The sequence below is a fragment of the Vidua chalybeata genome, chromosome 17, assembly GCF_026979565.1.
Source record: "Vidua chalybeata isolate OUT-0048 chromosome 17, bVidCha1 merged haplotype, whole genome shotgun sequence".
Lineage (NCBI taxonomy): Eukaryota > Metazoa > Chordata > Aves > Passeriformes > Viduidae > Vidua > Vidua chalybeata.
The window spans coordinates 1180335-1203683 of record NC_071546.1 but is presented as its reverse complement, the minus strand read 5'-3'; the positions used below and the strand labels follow the sequence as shown (position 1 = coordinate 1203683).

The 23349-nt window shown below is 50.6% G+C and overlaps 3 protein-coding genes and 1 long non-coding RNA gene across 16 annotated transcripts in view; 3 read left to right on the top strand and 1 right to left on the bottom strand.

Annotated features, from left to right (window-relative positions):
• LOC128796608 (rho GTPase-activating protein 39-like) overlaps nt 1-7448 on the top strand; it is a 54617-nt gene extending 47169 nt beyond the window's left edge. The window contains exons 6-10 of the mRNA XM_053958439.1: nt 1388-1461; nt 2974-3173; nt 4110-4201; nt 4708-4877; nt 5273-7448. Of these exons, the coding sequence (XP_053814414.1) occupies nt 1388-1461; nt 2974-3173; nt 4110-4201; nt 4708-4877; nt 5273-5467 (731 nt within the window). The 3' untranslated portion in view covers nt 5468-7448. The remainder of the gene's footprint in view (nt 1-1387; nt 1462-2973; nt 3174-4109; nt 4202-4707; nt 4878-5272) is intronic.
• Nucleotides 7449-13052: 5604 nt separating this feature from the next.
• LOC128796592 (uncharacterized) lies at nt 13053-16451 on the bottom strand. The gene is made up of 5 exons (XM_053958410.1): nt 16398-16451; nt 16049-16184; nt 15101-15262; nt 14692-14781; nt 13053-14408 (listed from the first exon to the last, which is right to left on the bottom strand). Exons 2-5 carry the CDS (start codon nt 16142-16144, stop codon nt 13218-13220), a joined length of 1539 nt encoding a protein of 512 aa, XP_053814385.1. The 5' UTR covers nt 16145-16184; nt 16398-16451; the 3' UTR covers nt 13053-13217.
• An 11-nt stretch (nt 16452-16462) lies between these two features.
• Nucleotides 16463-18224, top strand: LOC128796594 (uncharacterized). 3 transcript variants are annotated; one of them, XR_008433848.1, is made up of 3 exons: nt 16463-17465; nt 17644-17677; nt 17769-18224. It is a non-coding gene; the product is annotated as an uncharacterized LOC128796594 (long non-coding RNA). The 3 variants fall into 3 exon arrangements; XR_008433847.1 differs by having other exon boundaries at nt 16463-17450; nt 17644-18224; XR_008433849.1 differs by having other exon boundaries at nt 17644-18224.
• Nucleotides 18225-19353: 1129 nt separating this feature from the next.
• Nucleotides 19354-23349, top strand: part of PHF20 (PHD finger protein 20) — a 75287-nt gene continuing 71291 nt past the window's right edge. For 10 of the 11 annotated variants that reach the window (XR_008433845.1, XM_053958400.1, XM_053958408.1 and 7 more), the window contains exons 1-2: nt 19354-19440; nt 23202-23250. The gene's annotated coding sequence lies outside the window, so the exon portion shown is untranslated. The remainder of the gene's footprint in view (nt 19441-23201; nt 23251-23349) is intronic. The other variant, XM_053958401.1, reaches the window with a different exon arrangement.

Sequence of the window (23349 nt, the reverse complement as noted above, 5' to 3'; positions counted from 1 at the left end):
ATATTCCCAGTGTAAGTCATGCCTACGATTAGCAGGATTTTTGCTTACAGTGAATATTTTGCTTTAGATATTCCCTAGAGAGAAATTCCTAAAACTGGCTTTCCTTCCCATTGCCTGTGGAAGATGGGAATGCTGTTGTACCTCCTCTGGTGTGGCTCCAGCGGTGTGGAGAAGCTCTGCTCCAGCTGTGAGGCAGATTGATGGAAGCAGGAGGTGCTTGTTTCATCAAGAGGAGCCAAGGACTGTGGTTTATCTGCTGGCTGAGAGGACGGTATATCTCCCACCTCTGGGAATTGTTCCACTTGGGAAGAGTTTGCCCTCCCTCTTCATTAAGAGGATTTGAAGACCTCCAAGCTCCCAGTCAGCATACCTAAGCCATAGAGTGTGTGAAAGGCTGATGTGAAATGCACAGCATCTGACTAGAATGTAGACTTTCACAGCCACAAGTATTTGAACTGTGCTGCAAGCTTTGGGCCTGGCAAGGAATCAAATAGGGCAGATCTATTCACTGCTTTCAGTGAGCAGTTTTGAGTTTTACTTGAACAAGAACAAAAGGCCAATGGTTTTGGAAAAACTCTCAGCAATCAGTGCTCTGTCATTGCAAACATTTCTCTTGGTGTCACAGAGGGATTATCTCTGTGAATCGTGGCTTGCACTTGCCTTCAGAGTACACTGAACCAAGCACAAACAGAGCAGGTACTCTTGTGGAGGGCAGCAGCTTTTAAGGTGCAGTTCCCAAGCTTTGGTGTGTCCCATTTTCCTTGTCTCTCACAGCATGCCTGAGCTGCATGGTACAAGCTTGGGTTGGAGCAGGTTGCAGACAGGAACATGAGGAAGCCTTCTGCAGGTCTCTGGGAAGATAAGATCCCATCACCTTTCCATGTCTCTTGTGTTCTGAGGTCACTGTTGGTGGTGCTGCTCTTTCCCCACACACCTTTCTCTACTGTTCCTCTCTCACTAGCAAAGGAACCAAAATTCTCAAATAATAAACAACCCTGGCTGTGCCCACCAGGCTATGACCCAGGCATGTGTGTTTGCCCAAGCTGTGAATGCTGAACAGGTGCCATGTGTGGAGTCAGGGTAGGGCAGGCACACTCCAGGTGCAAGAGATCTGGAGGATCAGGAAGTGCAGAGCTATGAGCCTTCACTCAGGAGATGAATCTTTCTAAGCCCAAGCACTGGCATGCACTGACACTGCCTGCCGTGGGACTGGCAGACTTCAGGGCGCTCAATGCAAGTTTTGGCAGTCCCGCCCTGCTGCAGTGGGCTGTGCATTGAGGGGGCTGCTTGTGCCAGAATGAGCTGCTGTGCTGGAACTCTCTGAAGGGCTTCAGTGTGGGGGTGCATGGCGCTGTGGGCTGACCACTCATTTCCTCTTTCCCACCAGGTCTGCCCATTAGCACCTATGCCAAGTACTGCTACCGAAAACTCCATAAAGTAGCCGTCACTGGAGGCAAAAAGGTAAGCAGCTGCCCTGGCTGCAGGGCCTGGGGGCTGCCTGGGGGACTCTGGTGGTCACCAGGTCACCACTGATTCAGTGATGGGAAATGAAGATAGAGTGAGCAGGGGAGGCTTGCTCAGAGTACATCTCCCCATGAATGTGTGGGAGAGGGCTGCTGTCCAGTTCCCTCGATCCTTCTGGCAGACAGCAATGCCTGCTGTGCAGGTAGCTGCATGGCTGGCTGCTTCCTGGCCTCAGGGACAAACACAAACCCAACACTTACCTGTTTCCAGGGTAAAAGGAGCTGCTTGTGCAGGGGATACCCATCATTTTGTTTCTTCAGGTGAGGGAAGTCTCCCTTTGCACTGAGAGCTTATATGGGCTGGGTCTTGCAGCTGGTTTACTGCAGAGTTGTTAATTCCCAGTTCAAACAGTCGTACAGCAGAGGTGGCTGGTGCAGAGAGGAGTCTGTGCTCTGTGTTATCTGAAAATCTTCCTTTCTTCCCTCTACATGGTTCTGTCTGTGGCCATGAAAACTGGTAGATGGCCTCGGCCTTTCAGTTCTAGGTCACCGAGCCAGGTTTTTGGGGTTTGTTTGTTTGTTTGTGGTGGGTTTTTTTTGTTGTTGTTGTTTGGTTGGTTGGTTTGGTTTGTTTGTTTGTTTTGTTTTGTTTTGTTTTTATTTCTCTGGGGCCTCCCTGCCATCTGAACTTTGCATAGTGAACAAATTAGCTGAAATACCTTGAGAGGAGTGAAGGCTCCTGGCATCCTCCCAGGGGCAGAACAGTAAGCCTCCAAACACACATTGCACACAGCTGCAGCCCTGGCCACTGACCCTAAGAGGGCTCAGTGGGAGCTTCCCCCTGTCGTGTTCCCCACTTGGCTGCAGGATCACTGCTGAAGGCCACTGTGCTGGGCAGCCTATTTGCCCTGTGACAGCTCTGTGCTTTTCTAAACTGCTGCCACAGGACATTAAAAACCCCTTTCAAGTATTGGTATTTGTCAGAAGCAACAGGTACCAATGCCCACTTTTCAGGTTTTAGCACCTCTGAGAGCAGCTTTCCCTGGAGTTGGAAATACCTGGGATTCCCATCTCCAAAGGACTATTTTACACCTGTCCATGGCTAAGCACACACCTGATGCTGGGTTGGAGTATAGGTGCCCTCTGCTGACCTTACCACAGCTGGGGCTGGGCTGGGCTCCACTCCATACTGCCTCCATACTGCCTCCCACAGCAGGTGGAGCTGCAGCCAGAGCAGTCCCCTTGCTCTGCAAAACACAGCAACAGAATCTCTGCAAAACCAGCCCATACTCTCCAATGTGGTCTCCTCTGCTCCTCCTAGGCCTGATGAATAGAACCATCCCTGATTTTAGGCAGCAGAACAAGAACCATGCTGCCAGGAGGCTGACGAGGTAACCACATACAGGGTCAGCCTTCTCTGTCCTGGTTACTCATTGTCCGCATCCCTGGGTCACTCTTTCTCTGTGGGCTGGCTGTGCCACGGCTGCACTAAGCTTTTCTCTGTCCTCAGGGCCTCCGTAAACCAACAGTGGAAGAGATAACGCATGCCAGGAATGCCATCCTCACGCCATCGCTCTTCGGCAGCTCCCTGGAGGAAATCATGCTGCGGCAGCAGGACATGTACCCAGGGAACAAGCTGCCCTGGGTGCAGACACAGCTATCACAGCAGGTCCTGGCCCTGGGAGGGGAACAGACTGAGGGGATTTTCAGGTGAGTTTTTGGGGTGCTGTGCTACTTTTGAGCAACGCACATGTCAGTCCTCATAGCCAAGGAGTCAAGATTAACCTCCACATGGTTCCTGTTCCCTAAGAATAGCACATCACTGTGGACTGGACAAAATCTGACTTTCCTCAGGTAGAGGAATCACCTCTTATAGTAGCATTAGCCAGTTTGCATGTGTTAGCACAGAGGGAACTGGTGTAGGTGTGACTTAACTATGTGGACATCCCCAGGCAGGGCGATGAGCTTTCATCAGATTTGGCAATGGTGGTTAGCCGGTGTAGGGGAGGGAGGAGCTCTGGCATCCTGGCAGAGCACCTCATCTAATGCAGAACATCAGCCTTGGTGCTGCACAAGACACAAGGAGTCAATAGAGACACAGAATCTGTGTGGTGAACACGGGGGATTCTGCTTTGGGTTTGGGTTTTCTTTGTTGTTTTCTTTTTGTGTGTGGTTTTGTTTTGCATTTAAGATTTGAATTAGTTTTTCAGTAGCTAAACTTAAGATAGTTGTTAAAAGGCTCAATTTTACCTTGTATGGGTAAATTTTTTGATAGATAGACAGATAGATAGATGTATGTATGTATGTGTGTATATATATAACTATATTTAGCCAGAGATGCTGCTCATCTTTGGTCTGAACATGCTGCAAAGAAGCCTGGTTACAGAAAATAATCACTCCTGAGAACAGTGATAGTTGATATCTGGGCTAGTGGGAGCCTCCACTTCAAGATGGTGTATAAAAATAAGCACCCCCTTCTCTCTGAGGAACTGCTGCTGTAGCTGCCACTGGTGCCTGAGGCCTTCTCCCTGCTCCCTTCTCCCTGAGGCCCCAGAAGCAGCTTTGGAGCCATGCTTTGCTTGGCCAGCTGCCTCACCAAGCACATTGCCTGGCTCACTGAAAATGACCTTTTCTGTGTCTCTGCAGAATACCTGGTGACATAGATGAAGTCAATGCATTGAAATTGCAGGTGGATCAGTGGAGAATCCCAAACAGTCTCAGTGACCCCAACATACCAGGTACAGGACTGTTGCAGGTGTGTTGCTGCAGCCTCAGCCATGGTGCAGTGCGGAGGGGCAGGTGCAGGAGCAGCTCAGTGGGTGTGCTGCTGCTTGGGAATGTGTACGCAGGCTGTCTGCACTGACTGGGGTTTTGTTCTGTGTCTTTTCACTGCCTTTCCAAACACTGCCCATAGAGGAAACACTGGGAGTGGGGAGGAATGTCTTTCTCTGATGCAGTAAGGCTGTGCAAGCTGGGCAGAGTGGTGGGAGTCTTTCAGGTCTCCTTGTCCTCTTCTTTAGGCAGCCCCAGAGCTGCTTCCTGGAGGAGCAGGTAGGTAGCAGCCAGTATTTCCCACTAACTGGTCTGTTTGGGTGCCTGAGCATTTCAGAGCCAAGACCGAATTAAGGTGAAGCAGCACAAGCTCAGAAATCCCTTCTCTGCCATTTCTCTCACTGCCAAGATTGCCCCTGAAGGGAGTGAGGAAGTGACCAGAGCTGTTCTCATGCACCTGTTTTCTGCCCAGCCTCTCTCCTCAAGCTGTGGTATCGGGAACTGGAGGAGCCTGTGATCCCCCAGCAATTCTACAAAGAGTGTATCAGCAACTATGAGAACCCCGACGCTGCCGTGGCTGTGGTGCAGCTTTTGCCAGAGCTCAACAGACTGGTGCTGTGTTACCTCATACACTTCCTGCAGGTAGGCAGCCCCCACAGCCCTGCACTGGGGCCAGGAGCATGTGAGGTGCAGTTAGTGGGACAGCTGTGGTGGGACCATCAGCATGGTTTTAAGACCTCTTATCTGTACTTAAGGTGGGACTGATGGAGGGATGTTTGCTGGCCTTGTTCCTTATGGGAGCAATAAACCCCGATCCTGATCTTGTAGAGCCTGGCATTGGTTTCCTGTCTGCCAAGGCTGCTGCTCTGTTGGTTGTGTCAGAGCACAGTGCTCTTCCTGTGGACATGTGGCACCTGGGGCACTGTCCTTAAGGCAGGCTTTATGTCTGCTCTCCTTGCACGTTTTCTTGGGCCGTATGTTTGGACTTCCTTGCCCTTTTCCACTGCTCCATCTGAATGTGTTCTTGCTATCTGCAGATCTTTGCTCAGCCATTAAATGTGAGCAGAACAAAGATGGATGTGAATAACCTGGCCATGGTGATGGCCCCCAACTGCCTGCGCTGCCAGTCTGACGACCCTCGCGTTATCTTTGAGAACACACGCAAAGAAATGTCTTTTCTCCGCATGCTGATAGTACACTTGGACACGAGCTTCATCAAAGGGCTGGTTTGAGCCACTGGCCCCACAGTGCACAACATTGCTCTGAGGAGTTGCTAGATTGAGTCTTCTCCTCTCCACGTAGGTTTCTTCCATTGTCCTTGCTGATGTCACACCCTGGGTTAGCCCTTCAGCATCTCCCAATATATGATCACAGGGACTGGACCTTTCTGGAAGGCTTGGTTCTGTCAGCACCAGGAAATCCCTGGCCATACCAGGTCAGGTTTAGCAGTTCCTGGCCTTTCAGTGTGTGTCAGAGAGGCGCAATCCTCTTCCTGAGAGCCACAAGATTGGGTGCTCAGTGAAAGGGCTGTGACATGTGAGAGGAACTGCTAAATAGGGCAGTGAGACTCTCCATTTCCCTTCTAGAGGCAGAGTTGGCTTGAGATAGGAGAACAACACTCCTGTGCTGTGGCATGATCTGGTCCTAGGGAAGATGCTGTCTCATCAGGAATAATCCTACTACTATGGGGACAGCCTTGTTCACCTCTGCAAGACTGTTGGCTGGAGGTGTCAGGGTTGTTCCAACATCCCACAATGCTGTTGGTAGAGGGCTGTGAAGGTGTGGAGGTTCAAGAACTGTAGAGCTATGCAGCAGCATGTGAGACCAGTCCTGTGCTGAGTACCCACCCACACCATGGTGCTGGGCACAACAGGAAAGCCACACACCTGACAACAAACAGGTAAACAACTACTTTGGCATCCTCTTAATGAGGGACATATCTTCTAGAGCAGTGACCCCAGTGGTCTTGCAGGTCCTCTTTGCTACAGACAGCATGAGCTGACCCCAGCTTTGCTGAGGAGCACCTGAGCCCATGCTCAGAACAGCCTTCACAGCTCCAGCTCCTTGCACCCCCCTTCCTAATACCACATCCTTCCCAGACCACACTGCCAGGAACTAAATACCAGTTTGACCCACCCTTCTGGCTCAGCCCAGGTTTAAGAAAGCCCCCAACAGTCAGAAGTACTCCTGTGCTCAGGTACGGCCTTCCAGGCAGAGCAGCAGCAGTACTGTGTGCTTGAGAAATGCTGGTACTGCCTCTAGTCAACTGTGGTATCTATGCTCTTCCTTTGAGGTGTTTTCCTTGCTGGAGGCAGGTCTGCCACAAAAAAGTGTGTTTTGGGATTACTGATGCATTGCTAAGTCTGCCAGTATCACACAAGGTTGCCTTTGTGTTTCTGTATCCCCCTCCCTTTTCACTGGGGACCTGGGATCATCCTCTCCAGACTGCAGTGGGGAGCTGAGCCCTGCCGACAGTGAGGTTTAGAGCTGATGCCTGAATCATTACCAGCGTGGGTGTGAGGTGCCATCTGCAGAGTCTTTCTGAGAGGGTTCCCAGAGCCTCTGTTCAGGTGAGTTTGAATGAACTCCAGAGCAGGAATTCAGTTTCTGCCCAGCTGAATAAAGGTTCCTCATACCAGATGATTCTGTGGGCCAGGAAATCTTGCTCCCTTGTCAAGATTAGTTTTGTCAAGCATGCCCACGAAATGTGCCAGCATCTGTTTCACATACACACCCATCTCCATGCTTTGATGCCGCTCAGCTTGCTCTGTCCTTCTGCAGTGCTGAACAACTTATTCTTCAGATGTGGAGCTACTGCCCCAGAAGTGTAGATACGGGCAGAGGTTACCAGCTCTGACATGCTGTCCTGAGACTTGAATCGCTGAAAAGGCTCAGGCTGTCCTGTTCCCTGCCAAGGGCTGGAGCAGCCATGTGGGACCTGCCCTCCTCTTCAGGCTGCAGGTGCCTGTGTCTATGTCAGGCTTTGCCTGCAGCCACTGCAGTGGTGATCCATGTTACTTCTTGCACTCAGCCAGTGGCAGTAAATCAAACCATAGGCATTTGCTGCTAATAAAAGTGAATGATTCTGGCAAGAGTGGGAAAACATGCTCATAAAAGACACTGGATATTATTGTCTTTGCCAACAGATTTGTAAATACCAATCAGTAGCTTTTCCTCTGTTCTAATAGTAATAAATACAATCTTATGGCTGTATCTTTTGTGAATTGTCTTTTTTGTGAATTTCTGCAGCATGATTACATCTGCGTGGGGCTGCACATTTCAGCCTGAATGTCAGTGCTCTTGAGTAAGATTTGAGAATCGGCATGAAGTAAGCACTTGGAAACCATGCTTTGGGTTGGTTCTGTTGTTCTTAATTCTCAGGCAGCTACCAGAGGATGCTTAATGAATCTAGGAAGAGAATGGGTTGAAACAGGTAAAAGACAATACTGCTTTACACATATCTTCTGGAGCCTTTCAGGGTCATAAAGGTATGAGAGAAGTTTATGGGCAGTTGGAGGGTAAGAGGGATATTCTGCTTGTGTCCCTCCTCCAGCAGCTGGGAGTGCTGCAGGTGGACTGTAGGAGGTCCACAGGCATCCTCTGCATGGCCCCCTGCAGGGTCTCTGCTGATGGAGATGTAATTAATTGGGCCGTTACGCTGACCTGATAGGGACATTTTTATGTTCAGACTGGAGCATTCTCACATCTTTCCTCACTGGTAGTCCAAGGAACCACTGGAAGCGGTCTGTTGGTGCTCAAGACTGGTGTTGGTTGCACAGTGTCATGGAGCTGTAGGACAGGTGCCGGCTGCGCTACTTCAGCCACACAGGAATGAGCCCAGGCTCTGGGTCGTGTTGCGGGTTCTCTGGGGGTGGTCACTGTCCTGTCAGACTAGGAAAGCTGCTGCACTTCAGACAAAGCCAGTGAGGGCTGCTCTGTCACACCAGCAGTTTAGGATCACATATGCTGGCCATGCCACTGAGTCTTCCCACCAGTCTGGCTGGCAGAAGCATTGTAGGTGGGCTGTAGGACAACAGAGCACAGAAGGAAGACCAGGAACTTTGTAACTTCACACATCCCTTTCCTAGGGGGATGTCTGCAGCCCAGTTGCTGAGTGTTCCCCAAAGCTTTTCTGTGAAATGAGCTGATTTTTGCCAAATCAGGAAAGGCCACAAACCAAATGCTTCAGCTCAGGCTCCAAGACTCAGGCTCACTCCTGCAGTCACCATGGCCTGACACCTGGATCAGTTAAAGAACTGATGGCCAGAGCAGCAGCTGGTTTTGGAACAAGCTTGTGGTTTGTTCTGGGCTTCCGCGAGCAGTGCAGTTGGACCCAGTGCGAGAGGGCAGCTGAGACACAGCTCCTTGAGAGGAGGCACCAGTGGCTTGTCCATTACCTGCTTCTGGTTGTGAGAGAGTGATGTGTTCCAATGGGGCCAGCACTCCTGAAGTGCTGGGTGCTCTTGCTTGTGCTGTTGGATTTATGGCTGATTTGAGTCTCCTTTTCACAAAGCCTTACAAGAACTTTTTGCTATGCCTGCGAACAGAAATGGTAAAAGCAATTCTGCTCATGGCAGCTGATAGACACCATGCCCTCATGTCTGTCGCCCATGTTCCACCTCAGCTCCTGAAAAGGCTGGGCAGATGTTGGGGATCACAGGTGGATTTTGGACCTGTCTGTAGGTTCAGCTTGAGATGGAGAAAGGGCTTTGCTTTGGCAGCTGCTTGATGTTTTACAGGACAGGGCAACCACAAGGCCACCGCTCCTGGTAGAGAAGCTCCCCACTGTCTTTCCTCCCCTTGAAAATGTGAAGGGTCTCCCTGCCCTTATCCACCAGAGATACTCCATGTTTTTTTTCTCAAACCAGAGATGCACAGACGTTCTGCCAGCTCCTCAAAGCTCCTGGGTAACAAGAGGCCAGTTTTTAGCATAATTCTCATGTAGGTTTTTAGTCCAATCCTTACATAGAGCTCTGCACTAAATCAGTGTGGATATTCTCAGCTCAGTCAGAGAGAAAGAGAAAGGTTTTCTAACCAGGCAAGAGCCTGGGAAACAGCTGAGAAAGAATGTAAATAATTCTCTAATCTATCTTGTTATTCACATTGTTTATAGATATGCTCTGCCACTGTGCGTCATTCACTGCACACCAATGGTGTGACATGTTTTTACTCTAAGACCAATGAAATTAGTCTTCTCGATGTTCTCTATATATAGAGCGGTACATTTGAAATAAATCAGAGCTCATTTTCTTTGCCTTCTGATCTGGAGTTCTCTGTTCCCGTCCTGCTCGACAGCGACAAATCAGCCCTGTGGGAAGGCAGAGACCAGAGAAATGGGCAGGTCTGCTTTGGGAGCTCTGCAGCACTGGCAGGAGGCAGAGATGGGAGGCTCCCTGTCCTGATTCTGCCCTAGTGCTGGTTTGATGTGGATACAGCACAGCACTGGCAGATTGAGCAGAACCAGCCCATGGAGACAGTGCCAAGCCAGGGCTGTGTTGGAGCAGGGCTCTGGCTCTGGTACACCCATGGACTATCTGCGGGACACCCACCAAAAATGAGATAAGATGAATTAGCTGCTGAGGTTGCTGCTTTTAGAGCTCCTGTTGTCCTACACCATTTGTCAGCCATGGTGAATGGTGGCAAGAACTGGTTGTGAGTGCAGTGGGCTGGGGAAATCAGCTCAGGTGTTCCTTATCCCATGACGAGGGAACAGGAAGGAGCATGGGTGTTCTGAGTGAGGTGGACCACATAGGGACCTGTCCAGAGTTGAGTGCTTACAGGTAGCCATGCAGGAAAGCTTTTGGGACATATGGAGTCACTCATCAGCTTGAGTATTCCTTCCAAAGCAGGGGACACCAGCTGAGGACTCTGTCCAGGTCACAAGGATTTGAACCTGCATCTCCTGCCCCAGCCTCTGCCTCGACCTTCCTGTGTCTCACCATGTGAACTGAACTGTCACTCTCAGGCTACGTCCACAGAGACGGGACAGCGCCGGCTAGCAGGTCTCTTTTAGTGGCCTGGGAGAGCCACGAGAGTGGCCACTCCAGAGTCTCAGATGAGAGCAGCTGGCAGTGGTGTGGGCAGCTGCGTGGGTAAAGCTGCCTGACTGAGAGATGAGGATCCCGAAACAAAGAAACGAGGGAGAGGACACTTGTATGATAAGCCAAGGAAACTTTATTCCTGACGGGAGTCAGGGACAAGTGCCAATTTGAACATTATTCTACAACAATTCATAAAGGGGGTAGGCGTGTGCAGGAGTGGTCTGGGAACAACCAATGGGGGAAAACTTGGGGAGGAGTGGAGGGTTTACGGCAACCAATGGGGAACAAACAAGGGAGGGACAAGATCTCGGGGACAAATCATCTGTGGGGTATGGGGCAGGGAATATTCCCAAAAAACTGGGTGGGGGGATGAAGACTGACAAGGGAGGTGGGTTGTACAACTTGGATTGACATAGCTATATATGGACAACAGGGGAGGAGCGGGGAGATTGGCAGGTGGAGGGACAGACAAGTGGCGGGAAACCTTGGGGTAAACAACTTGGGAGAAACCAACTGTGAGGGACAGAAATAGGGGTACACGGAACGAACCAACTGAACTGACTAACATTAAATAACTAAGCAATTGTAAAACCATATAAAACATGAACATATAAAACATGAAAACACTAGCTACCACATCAACTATCCATTTTGTCTGAAGTGCTTAGTGTTTACTGGTACCATAAAGGGAGCTTGTGTCTGAGGACTGGAGGACTGTCTGACCTCTGCTGTCAGGGCTGGATGCTGGCAGGAATCAAGGCCTGAAGCCATGAAGGTGTTGAGAAGGTCAAGGCGGCTCCTAAAGGCTGCAGCTTCTGCCAAAGGAGAACTAGTGGGTTATGTCAGTTCATTTCTGCTTACAGACACATTTCTTCCATCCCATCTGTGCCATGTCTGGTCTTTTGTTCAGATCACAAGTGAGGCAGGAGACCAGGTGGTCCGTGAGGGATGTAGAGCGTATGGAGTAGAGGAGGGAGTGGGGCCCTTCCTTTTCAGTGAGCTGCTGGATTGCCTCAGCTGCCATGAAACAGGCTTCCCTGAAACACCATGGCCTTGGTGCCTGCTGGGGAAGACAAGGGCACTGTAACTGCAAACAGTCCCCAAATACTGGGCTAGGGTGTCCCCTGGTGGGTGTTACCTTCTCGCTCTCAGGACATGTCAGTCAGACCCTATAACCCCAGGGACCACAAAAAGGCCTGTAGAGCCTCATCTGCAAGTGGACAGCCCTGGAAAGAATGAGGAGGTGAAGAATCTACAGCCTTCCCCTTTCTCCCAGCTAAATCAGGATGTCTGGGTGCAGTGATGTAGAAATGTCTGCTTGTCTTTGTGTCCCTCCCAGCCACTCCCTGGATGGGGCTGTGCTTGCTTTGGCCAAGGGCACAGGATGAGGGTGGGCACCCATCCCTGGGTGGGCACCCGTCCCTGGAGATGTGTAGCCAGTTCCCAGTCTCTGGAATAGGGTGCTCTGGTCAACAAAGAAGCGGTGAGAAACTGTCCCATAGTAGAAAGTACCCAGATGTGGAATCCTACTGTGATGATGGCACACTGACTTGGTGACCCCACTCAGCTCCCATCCTTGTGTGCACCTTGGGAGCAGCCTGGAGGTCAGCTAGACCCGTGGGACCTCCAGCAGCACTCTGACAAAAACAAGTACAAGCAGTGTGAAGCACAGTGGGGAGAGCTGGACACAAAGCTCATCCCTGGCCTGCTGCAAATTGGTGTGGAGGGTGGAGACTCTGTCCAGATGAATCTGTAACCCTCCTGGCCCAGAGCAGGATGCTGCAGCAGCTGTGCAGACTGCAGGGCCCCCATGGGGGCTGTGTTGAGGCAGCTGAGGGCTCTGGCAGAGGTCTAGAGACAGGAGAATATCCTGTTGGCACAGACCCCCCTCCTTCCCACTGCCATGCAGGCCTCAGATTGGCCAGGCAGAGAGGAGTAGAGGGTCTCAGGCAGGGAATTGCTCCAACCAGGCATGGAGGCCTTGATGACCACTCTCTGGGGCTGCTCCTCGGGTGCATTGCCCTGCCACAAGTGTGATTGTCTCAGCTGGGATGAGGGGCTGTGAGCCAGCTTGGGCAGTTTCGGAAGCAGAGCTGCTAAGCTTGGGGCCAGCTCCTCAATAGCACCGCTACAGCCAGGCCCTTGAGGGGAAGTAGCTGAAGGACACCTCACTGGGAACTTCCTCCCTCTTTCTCAGGAATGTTGCCTAATTGCAGACCTTTGCCCTTGGACCCCTGCATGAGCTGGGTCAGCCATTTCTGTGATGATGGAGGTCCTGGTCCAAGCCCATGCACTGACTTCCTCCCCTGACCTGCCTCATCACTGTAGGATTTTCCAGTGCTCATCTGTGTCCCTGTCCCTGCTTTGCTCACATTTACCATTGGCCTGTCCTGTGCTGGATAGGAAAGTGCCCTCCCAGCTCAGTTCCTGCTCACCTGTCCTGCTGTCAGCTCCTTCTCCTTCACTCACAGGACAGTGAGTCCTGTGGAGTGCACAACTCTGCTCGTGCTGAGTATAAATAAAGACTTTACAGGTGACACCTGAACTCCTTCACAGAGAAAGCAGAAAAGATCCAAACTGATCCTTCCACTTGCTCAACAGCAAAGCTTGCTAAACAAGACAAACATGCTGGCTACTTCTTGCCTCCCTACCTCAAATTCCCTATAAAATTTGGTCTCAGCATGACAGAGGCTGAAGAATGGAAGACAGGACAGTTACACTAGGTAAAATGCCCAGAGACAGTATGGTCTAACTTGAAGAAAGCACAAACAAGGCCTTGGAAATAAACTCTTTATTGCCACCACAAGGATGTGGTCTGTGTTTGCTGTCTGAGGGCTCTTCAGCTCTCCAGTCACACACCTCACTTGTGTAAGATGAGCTTTGGGCGCTCTGCTCTGTGCTGTGCTCTGGCCTGGGCTGGAGGGATGGGCTGTTGGGAAGGCTATGGGTCCATGGCAGGGAGAGTGTCCTCAGCGGCACGGCTCTCCATTCCACCTTGGGATGTGGGTGGGTTTGCAACAGGTCCTTGAAAATTCTTGTCAGGGGCTGGTGCAGGCCCAGATTCACTGATCTGCTCTAGTACTGAGTCAGCAATCCGATTTGACATGGTCCTTATATCCAAAGTGTTGGCTAAGGCTGTTGACCTTTTCATTTTTCTTTCCAAATTCTCCTTCACCATTGCACAATCCTCAGGTTCCGTGGTTTTGGGACACCCAGTCCCTTTTGCAGGGGCAGGTAACATTGCTTTCAGGCTCTGCTGTTCAGATGCTCTGGGGAATCCTTGTCCTGCTTCCATGCCCTGCTTTGGAAGTGTCTGGGACGGCTGCACTTGTCTGTTGGAGACATTACCCTCAGGAAGCTCCAGGATTTTGGTGTACTCACAGCCAGTGTCTTGTTCAAACTGAGAAGTTACAGAGGATTCCAAGGTGTAGTGAACACTCTCAACAACTTCTCTGGTGAGTGTGTCAAGGGAAGTCTGTGAAAGTGCTCTGTCTGCAGTGACCTTGGATTTGTCTGCTTGGGTGCCTCTTCCAGAAAGAGGCAGCCCCTCCCACTTGGCTGCCACCCCTGTCTCAGCAGCTTTGGATATGCTGGATGCCAGATGGTCCCCCAAGATCTCCAACACTGTTGCTACAAGCTCTTTTGCCATCACTTCCATTTTCTGATGGTGATCTAGAGAAGTATCCGAAAGTTCTGCTCCCATGCAGCCAAAAAATCTTCCTCTGATTCCCTGAGCAGCCCTCTGTAAAAAGCTGACATGCTGATTCCCAGGAATCTTCAACCTCTCCAACACTCTATATACCACAATCTCAACCAGCTCTTCAAGCTTCTTGGCTTCTGCTGCAGTTAGTTGCTCAAACACAGCATTCAACAGGCCACTGATAGTGCCATCTGGCTTCCTCTGGGAGTCAGCAGCAGTGCTGGCATCCTTCTGGCCCAGCTCAGCTCTGGAGTAAGTTTGGCCCTTGTTCAAAGCTGCTCTCCCTTTTCTGCATCCCCCTGATTTTTGGCCCTTGGGTAGGCTAGAAGGCTTTTGAGGCTGCAGCCGCCGCTTCCCCTGGCAGGAAGTGTTGGCAGTTCCTGGCAGGTTGGGGCCATGCTTTAATTGGGCCCAGGATGGCAGAAGCCCTTCCTGAAAGGTGACACCAGGTTGTGGGTCATGGTGCCTGGACAAGCACTCAGCCCCTGTGTGCTGAGGATTCCTGCGGGCCCAGGCTGGCGCTCTGCTTCAGCCAGGCCAGGAGGGCAGGAGAGAAGGGCTTCCCTCAGCACAGGGTGTGCCTGCACATGGCCCTGCTGCCCGTGCCCAGCTCAGCTGGCTCAGCTCCCAGCTGTGGAGTCCTTTCCTCACCACAGCACCCAGCCCAGCAGCACAGCCTTGCACAGTCCTGTGCCCCTGAACACGCTTTGCCTACCTCTTGTTGCCTCAAGAATTGCTCTGACTGCAGCTTGGTCCTGGTCAGGTACTGCCTGTACTCATTGAACTCCTTCACAGTGCAAATCACCTATGGAGGGACGAGGGCAGAATCCCCCCAAAACTGTCAAGCCATGCTGTCAGCCTTCCCCAAAACAGCCTGACCCCAGCGGGAGAGGAGCTGCCCCCAAGCCCTCCCCCCATACCCTGGTGTTGGGACCACTGGTGTCCCCCCAGCCAGGGCTGAAGAGGCAGCATGGGGCAGGCTGAGAAGGGCAGGACTGGGGCTTGCCAGGGCGATGTTGGTGCTGCTTCTGCTCCCAGGGACACCAGCGCACAGCTCTGTCCTCTGGCAGCAGCAGGTGGCTGCAGCAAGGGCTGTTCTTGATCAGCCTGATGTCCAAACCTACCTTGTTGTCACTGGTGACAAAGCCCTGTTTCTTCAGCAACTGCAGCACATCCTTGCGCTTGTGGTAGTCCCGAAGGACGGGGTCATGCAGGCAGTTGTATGCTGGGCTGAGGTGGTGGCAGTAGGGATCATCCAGAGTGAAATAAGGAAATGGACAGTGGAGCTGTAAGAGAGAGTTTCCAGAGTATGAAGGAGGCAGGAGAGTGCAGCAAAGAGGTACCACATGGTACCTGTGAAAAGGTAAAGGTCTTCTCCATCCTTCTGTAGGCACAGACAGACTACAGGCTGGGCTGGGCCAGGCTGGGCCAGGCTGATAGGTTAGGGGAGAAAAGACAAACCTAACAGCAACCCCACCAGAAAATAGGTATCTTAGGCCACCAGGAAGAACTGCAGACCCATCCACAAATTAACCTTCAAAGGTTCAAATGCAGCCAGTGGAGAGTGGATGAAACCAGTCTCCTTGGGTTAGGCAGGCCCAAGGGCTGTGTTGGCTACCTCCATCTCCAGAAAATCTCTACCTTGGGAAGGTGCAGCGCAAGCTGCAGGACAACAGCATGTGTATACCCCAGGCAGGGAAGCCCAAGCCATTCCAAAGGTGCCAAGAAGGCAAGTAGAAGGTTGGAATCTCCCTCATAGGTGCCCCAGGGCCTGGCTTGACATTGTGGGATGAGCTGGAGGAATGAGTTGCCCTGACACACACCGGACACACACCACTGCCTGCTGAAGGCAGGGGCCCAGCCACACACATGCACAGTGCCAGAAACCAGTGCGAAGATGGACAAGTGCTTTCTCCTCTGTATTCCAGAGAGCCCGGAGCTTCCCCTGCCCAGTCCTGTCCAATTGAAGGGCTGCAGCTCCTGCTGTAGAGCAGGTGGCTGCAAGGAAGTCTTTGCATGATGGGGACTCTATGAAAGAGGAGAGATTTTCTACCCCTTTCTATTTCCTTTACCTTTTCACCCAGCTTTCCCCTGCAGAAGACAGGCTTGGATCCAGGTGCCACAGGGATCTTGACTGCAAGTGGGAGGTTCAGCAGTTCAGGGTCCATTTTGCTGGTATTTCCTTCTCCCAGGTGTGGTCTTGTGGGGCTGAGATGGGAATACACAGACACTCAGGTGTCTGCCTCCTGCATGGCAGTCCCGAAGCCCTAGAGTATCACCCCGTGTCCCAGGCTCCCCAGCAGAGCCCTCTATATTGGCCCAGTGGTCCTCTCCCCCCTAATTCCCCATGCACTCAGCAGTGCCTCTGCCTTTCGACAGGACACCAGCAGTGAGATGGTACTCCATAGCTCTTGCCAAGACCTCTCATGGTGTTGTGATCCCACTCTGACTCTTGCTCCAGAGACACAGTAGCTGGTCTCCTGGCTAAATATAGCCATGGGGCATTGTTACATCATGGTGATGTGACATCACTGCATTGTCACATCACCGTGCTGACATTGCGTCACACGGAAACTGCCCACCACATCCCGGGGGGAGAGGTTGGCCCGCCTGGAGGTCCCTTTGGACAGCCCTGTGGGCCACCCCCCCCTCTGCGTGACCCAGCTGTGAGAGCTCCTGTCCATGGGCCCCTTCCCCCCTCCCCTGTTGTGTCATTCTGTCAAGCAAAGCTTCCTCACCAACAGGAAGGAATAGGAGGAATCGCCACACCAGATGCAGTTTGGGTTCTGCTTTTCCCACAAGGGCTGTGAGCCCCACACCACATTCAACTGGCGTGGACTGTGATGTTCCCGGCATGGTGACATCCCTGCAGAGAAATCCACTGAAGTTCACTGAAGTGCAGAACTGCAGCAGCTCAGGAAGGGTGGGAGCAAGGAGGTCTCTGCCCAAAGTCTTGGCAGGGTCTGATGAACAAAGGGGACAGAGGAAAGCAGTGCTGCCTGCCTCTGTTCTCACCAGTTCAGGCTCCTTCCTGGGCCACAAAGCTTAGTTTGGCCACATTTACTACTTTCCTCTATGTGTGGGGAAACTCTGGACCCAAATTTATCTAGCTGATCCAAGCAGGGTCTGTCTGCAACCTGCATCAGAACAGTGGAGACCAGCCAGGTGTCTGTGGAGGAGCACTGTTCCTGTTCCCTGGAACAGTCCCTGTTCCCTGGCCGCTCCATGGCCAGCCAGAACAGGCAAGTACGGCAAATGTCTGAGCACTCATGATCATTTTAACCATGGACACTAACATCAGATAGAGAAGCTGGACACCTGGACAGCGAAAAAGGAGAAATGTCACAAATTGGCAAAGACACATCCCTGAACTACCAAAAGCCATGTGCTCTCAGTGGGAACAGCAAAGCAAAGGAGTCCAGCAGGATCTAGCAAGACCTACTTCGGAGGAGAAGGAAGTGGTTCTCAGGGCAGGTGTGATAAGAGTCTGTAGGTTTCTTTTAAGTGGTGAAACTCCAGAATGAAATACATTTCTGTCAAAAACCCCATTATACAAACGCTATGCTGATGTTTTGGTAAAAAAAAAATCTATTTTGCTCAAAACTTTAGGGTTATTTTCCATTTGATTTCTATTTTAATTCTTTCTGCAATTTTTTTTCTCTTCTAGACACCTGCAATGAGACCACTTCTGAGATTTCCAGGTTAAAAAATCCAAACTGAAAACTGTATTTTCAACCTTTTTTTTTTTTCTCCCTGTTGCAGTACTTTTAACAAGCCACTCTGCTTCCACAGATTCCCATCACACAGTCCACAGGCTCTGTCAGAAAAGCACTAGCACCTACTGCTGTACAGTGATGGGGACACTCTGCTTTAAACTATCCTTTGTGCTCTCTGGGTCCTGCGATGCTCGTGGCACTGGGCTGAGGCTGATGTCAAAGAAGCAGTCAGATTTGTGTAGCAACAGCAGTTCCCGCAGCTGGAGGAGGAGGAAGACAGAAGGGAAAAGCACTTGGGCCATATTGTGTCTTCCTCCGAAGCCCAAAAGCACCTGGCGCTATGTGGACACCTTGGCCAGAGCAGTTAGTCTTTCAATCACAAAACCTGATGGGCAGCAACCCTCTGTGGCTCTGTGACCTCTGAGCAGAATTTCAAGGATTATCCCAGGAAACCTACCTGAACCAGGGGGAATTTATGCACCCACAATGAAACACTGTAATATTTGACATTAAGAATTCCAGCATACATAGATTTTCGTTCTTCCGTGTCAATCTGGTTTGGGCTTTAACCCAGCATAAAACTATCAAAACAAGAAAATGAAATTGTTATAGATGGATAATGAGATGATTGGCTCTCGCAATTAAGGGATGACTATTGTGTGAATATTAAGAAAAGCTTTAATGATGTATAGTTATGTTATTGTAGTTTAGATGTCCTCTGTTCTCCCCATAGTTCCCCTTCCCCCCACTCTGTATTGTTGCCATCAGACAGCCTGGGGTGTCCAGGACAGGTAGAAAGGCGAGCACATGTGCCCCTTCCATGGGGCAGCTGGCAATGGAAGAGCTTGTTGCTCAGGGGGTGCGGCATGGCAACAGCTGACCTGCAATCAAGTTACAAGAAAGCAATCTCCACCGATAAACGGCCAAGATGAGTGGCCTGACAGTGGGAGGGGCCAGGGCTGGCTGATGCAAACCCCCTGAGTTATAAAAGACTGAGCATCCATCCTGAAGATGAACCCGCCATGTGGTACCCACGAGGGTGGTTCCCAGCGCTGCGAATTTTTCCTTATGTAGTCCTTTTGTTGTATTTTTGTTAAGGTTTAATAAACCTTTTAGATTTTCAAAGTGAACAGTTGTTTTTCACGAAATTAATTTACCCCCGAGCAATTCTGTTATCTACAGGAGAACCCAGTTTTCTGGCTGTACCAGAGGGTGAACACGGCTGAGGGACAGTGACGTCCCCTCGGATAGGCGCTACTCAGGCCCACCCGCCTCCCGGCACATGCGGCACCAGTCGAGGGAACCGAGCCTAGCCGGCGGTGGCTGCGACAGCCGCGGGCGAGTGTGCGCAGGAGCGCCCGCATCCCGACATCCGCCTCAAGGGATCAGGCCAACTAGTCTCCCCACTATTTCACCGTCGTGTCACCCCAGCGCTCGCGCTCCCGGCAGGGCACCGTGGCTGTGCCCGCCCCGGGCCGAGCTCGCCTCGCCCCGGCAGCACCGCCCGCCCCGGGCCGCTCCCCGCAGGCTCCCTCGCCGGGGCCGCCCCGCCCGGCTCCACGCCCGGCCCCGCCCCCTGCACGCGCCCTCCGGCTGGAGGGGGCGGAGCTCCCCGGCCCCCGCCCCCCAGCGGCGCCGCATCGCGGCGGCCATTTTGTGCGGCTGCGGTCGGTGCGCGGGGCTCGGTGCACCGCGGGCCCGGGCGGGGTGGCTCCGTTCTAACCCCTTTTTCCCGTACAGATCCCTCGGTAAGAGCGCGGCGGCGCCCGGGCAGGCCGGGCCGCCTGCCCGGTCCCCGCGGGCCCGCGGCGCGGCGGGGAGACGCGGGGAGGGAGGCCGGGCGGGCGCGTCCCCGCGCACAAAGGGCCGGGCCGGGCGGCGCCTCCCGCCTGCGGCCCCGGGGCGCCGAGCGGGGCCGCTCGTGCCGCGCTGCGGCCCGGCGCGCTGAGGCCCGCGGCTCGGGCCGGCCCCGGCCGCTCCCCCGTCCGTGGCTCCCTCTCGCCGCCCGCGCACGCGGAGCTGCGCGGGCAGGTGAGTCTGTGCGGGCCGAACGCAGGCGCCACGGGCCCGTCCGGCGGGGGCGGCCGAGTGACCTTGCGGCGGCACCGGGGCCCGAGCCGGGGCACGGGCCGCAGGGCGGGGGCTGTGCCGGGGCCCGAGGCGAGGATTTGACGGGTCCGGAGCGGCGCCCGGCGGGCCGGGTGCGGCGGGGAGCGGGAAGTGCAGGGCCCGGCGGGTCTGGATTCCGGGGGTGTTCGGCTCGGCGGCTGTACGTGAGCCGGGAGTGGGGAACCCGCGCAGAGCAGGTACTTGCCCTGCCAGATGTTCCGCACGGTAAGGGGAGGCTTCCGTAGACGGTACCGGCGGCTGGAGGCTTCTGTTCCTTTTCTGTCCCATTAGATCTAGGCCATTTCTTTATCGCGCTGCGTTCTGTCCCTTTAAACCACTTTTAAAATAACAGAAATTACGGTGGATATTTTCATTAAACCCAAAGCTGCCTCATGTCGTACCTGTGTAATGCGTACGGTTAGGAGACACTGTGGTGTTCTTCCTAGCAGATCTGTGTTCAGATACGGCTTATTGCCAGCAAAATGGATTTTTGTACCAGTTGGTAATCTGTAGCCATTCTGGGATTTAGTTAATCTAAACAGGTACAGTTTCGATAAACTGTTTTATCTCCTTTACTGACTGAAAATCTGGGTACCAGAGATGTTTCTGTGGTCCCAGGCTGTTGTTTCTACCCTAAATACTTAAATCAGGAGAGATACTTGAAAGTTGATGAGTCCAAGTTAAGTAAAATAAGTGCCACTAGGCTACAGAATTTTGTTGTGTTGTATGCAGTAGGGAATTAAACAAAATGTTAAAGCAATCGTAGTGACTTGAAATAACCTTTTGTAAGTATCTGTACAGCAGTTAGTAATGGAGCATCTCTGTAACTAATGCTTTTGACCTGGGTTCATTCAGTTTTCTATAATGAGTAAGGATCCTTTCACAGAACCAGTTTCTAAAAGAAGTCAAGCAAGAAGACTTAAGCAAAGATCAGTCATAGTATAATCCTCTCTTTTAATTTTTGTGTGACTTCTAAACTTTCATAGTAATAAAGGAAGGTGACTTAGATGAATGCATGTTATTTGACCTAAGTCAGCTTGTGGAAGAGTTCAGTAGTTAACGCTCTTGCTGATGGCTTTGTGGATGTCTCCTCAATGGAAATAAAATTTTACTTGAGCAGGTTGAGAGTAAAATCTGTCTGCCTGTAATTTTAAGGTCAAGTTGGGAGTGAGGCTAGAGTATTAATTGCTCATAACTGTCCTGCCTTGACTGAAATGTAAGAAGCATGTAATTAATTGTTACCTTTAATTGGCAAAGCTCTCTGTAGCACTTGCTTTTGCCCCTGTAGTTCCTGCATGACCTAGGCAATGATACTGACTTAAATTCTCCCTCTTGGCCAGGAAAGGAGAGCACAACCCCTAATTTAATAGTAGGGGATGATAAATTCTCTGTAACTGCACATTTTATTTATAACTTCATCTGCAGAAGATAGGTATTGTCTGCAGCTGTAATTCGACAGGCTGACACTAGCTCTCTTACCTGTGTGACACTGTCCTGTCCACATGTGAGCACTTGCATTGTGAACTGAGCTAAAGAATGTACATGGGACAGGGAAAGGATTTATTGCTCAGTCCTACAAGGGGTTGTTGTCAGTATTTAAACCGTGCTCATGATGGTTGTCTAATTGCATGGATACAGTGGGGTAATTTAACTTCTAAGTAAAAAGAACAGTCCTTTGGACTGGTGTATCATACAGAGAAGTCTTGTGAAGTGCTAATGAGTTCACTGTATGTCTGAGTAAGTCATCCTTTCGTTTTTGCTTCAATTAATTCCTTGTCTTCATACTTTGTACTTCTGCTTGCCTACAGGTTTGTTTTGACTGCTTGTACTTCCTGCAGGAAAATTCTTTCTTCGGGTGAAAAATGGTGGCTTGGAACTCTTGGTTTGTCCTTGCTGTGCAAATACCGATAGCTACATGGCCTGTATATTTCTAAAGACCTTTCAGAACTACTGGCATTCCAGTAATTTTGTGACTGCAAACACCAGGCTTAAATGATTATGCATGCATGGGTGTATACTGTGTCTGTGGTGACTAGCTACAGATAATAATGCATACTGGAATATAAACACTCCTTTCGGAGGCATGTTAGTTTGTTGACATGCCTGTGTGTTTTTACTGGACTTGAGAACTTTCAACCAGCCTTATTTAAGTGTAGGGAGCTACAGTCTGCCTTATTTTTTCATAAATCTACCTGAAATGGAGTTCTTAGAATTGGTTAAAGAGAAATTGATGAGAAAGGAAAAACATGTCTTCAGCTTGGTAGCCTGTATTAATGAAAAGAGAGGAAGCACTATTGCTTATTGTGCGGGTGTTTTTTTTGTTTGTTTGTTTGGTTTGTTTTTTTTTTTTTTTTTTTTTTTTTTTAATTTTTTTGGGTTTTTTTTGTTTGTGTTTTTTTTTTAATTTTTTGGGGTTTTTTTGTTTTGGTTTTGTTTTGTTTTGTGGGCTTGATTGTTCTTGTTTGGTTTTGTTTGTTTGTGTTGGGTTTTTTAATATGAAGTTGGCAACAAAGAGCTTTCCTGATCTTGTTGCTAATGTTAAAATACTAGTTTTAGAATTGACTCACTTTTCTACTGCTTAAATTCAGCACTTTTTTCCCAAGGAATTGGGGACTATCCTCTTGTTCCACAGTGTTGTTGAGTAAGGAAACTGTCTTCCACACCTCTGTGCTCCATATGCAGAGCTGAGGATCCTTAGCCTAGACCTGTGCATGAGTGCTGCAAAGACTTGGTAGGGTTTGAATTAGAATTTTAGTTAGTCTTAAAAGCATGTGTTGGCATAGCAGAGGTTGTGAGGACACCAGGCTGGAATTTCTTCTTCCCTATACTGTAGTTTGCTAATGGCTTTTTTTGCTCTAAGATCCCATGTATTTGTATCAGTCATTTCCCTATGCTGCAGCTGTCTTTTGTTGCTGTTACCAGGCTTGCAGAAATAGGCACTTAGAGTTTTTTTTGTTTTTCCTGCTGTCCTTTCATCTCTAAGCTGGGAGACAAGTCTGCAAACAGCCTTGAAATGCACCCCTCTTTTATATTTTAAAACAAATAGGCAAGTTGCATCCTTCTTACAGGGTGACATATGCACAGATGATCTGTCTGCTTAATGAATTATCTTAAATAAAGACATATTTTTTTATCAGTACTTATGGCAGTATAACTTGGAAGATTTTCCTTTATTTTGAGGTCTTGAAAATACCCTCTTCTTTATCAACAAGTTGGGTAGATTTGGTTCTGTCAAGGCAGGAAGCAATGAAACAGAAGGCTGCATCTAAGAGTCAGAATACTGTATACTGACTGGGTGGAAGCAGTGACCTCTGGGATTTTCAGTAGCCAGTGTTGCAGGTGCTGCAAATTATCTGTGAAAAATGTTTTTCAGACTTTTTTTTAATGGATATTTTTACAGGTATATTTCTTCTAGGAGTCAAAAGTCCCAAGTCCAGTTACTGCTGCAGGTACTGTAACCAGATAATTTTTGTGCTTCCTGATTTGCTCCTTCCATTTTCAGTCATAATTTTTTCATCTGATAGCTAAAATTCATTTTGATGCTTGGT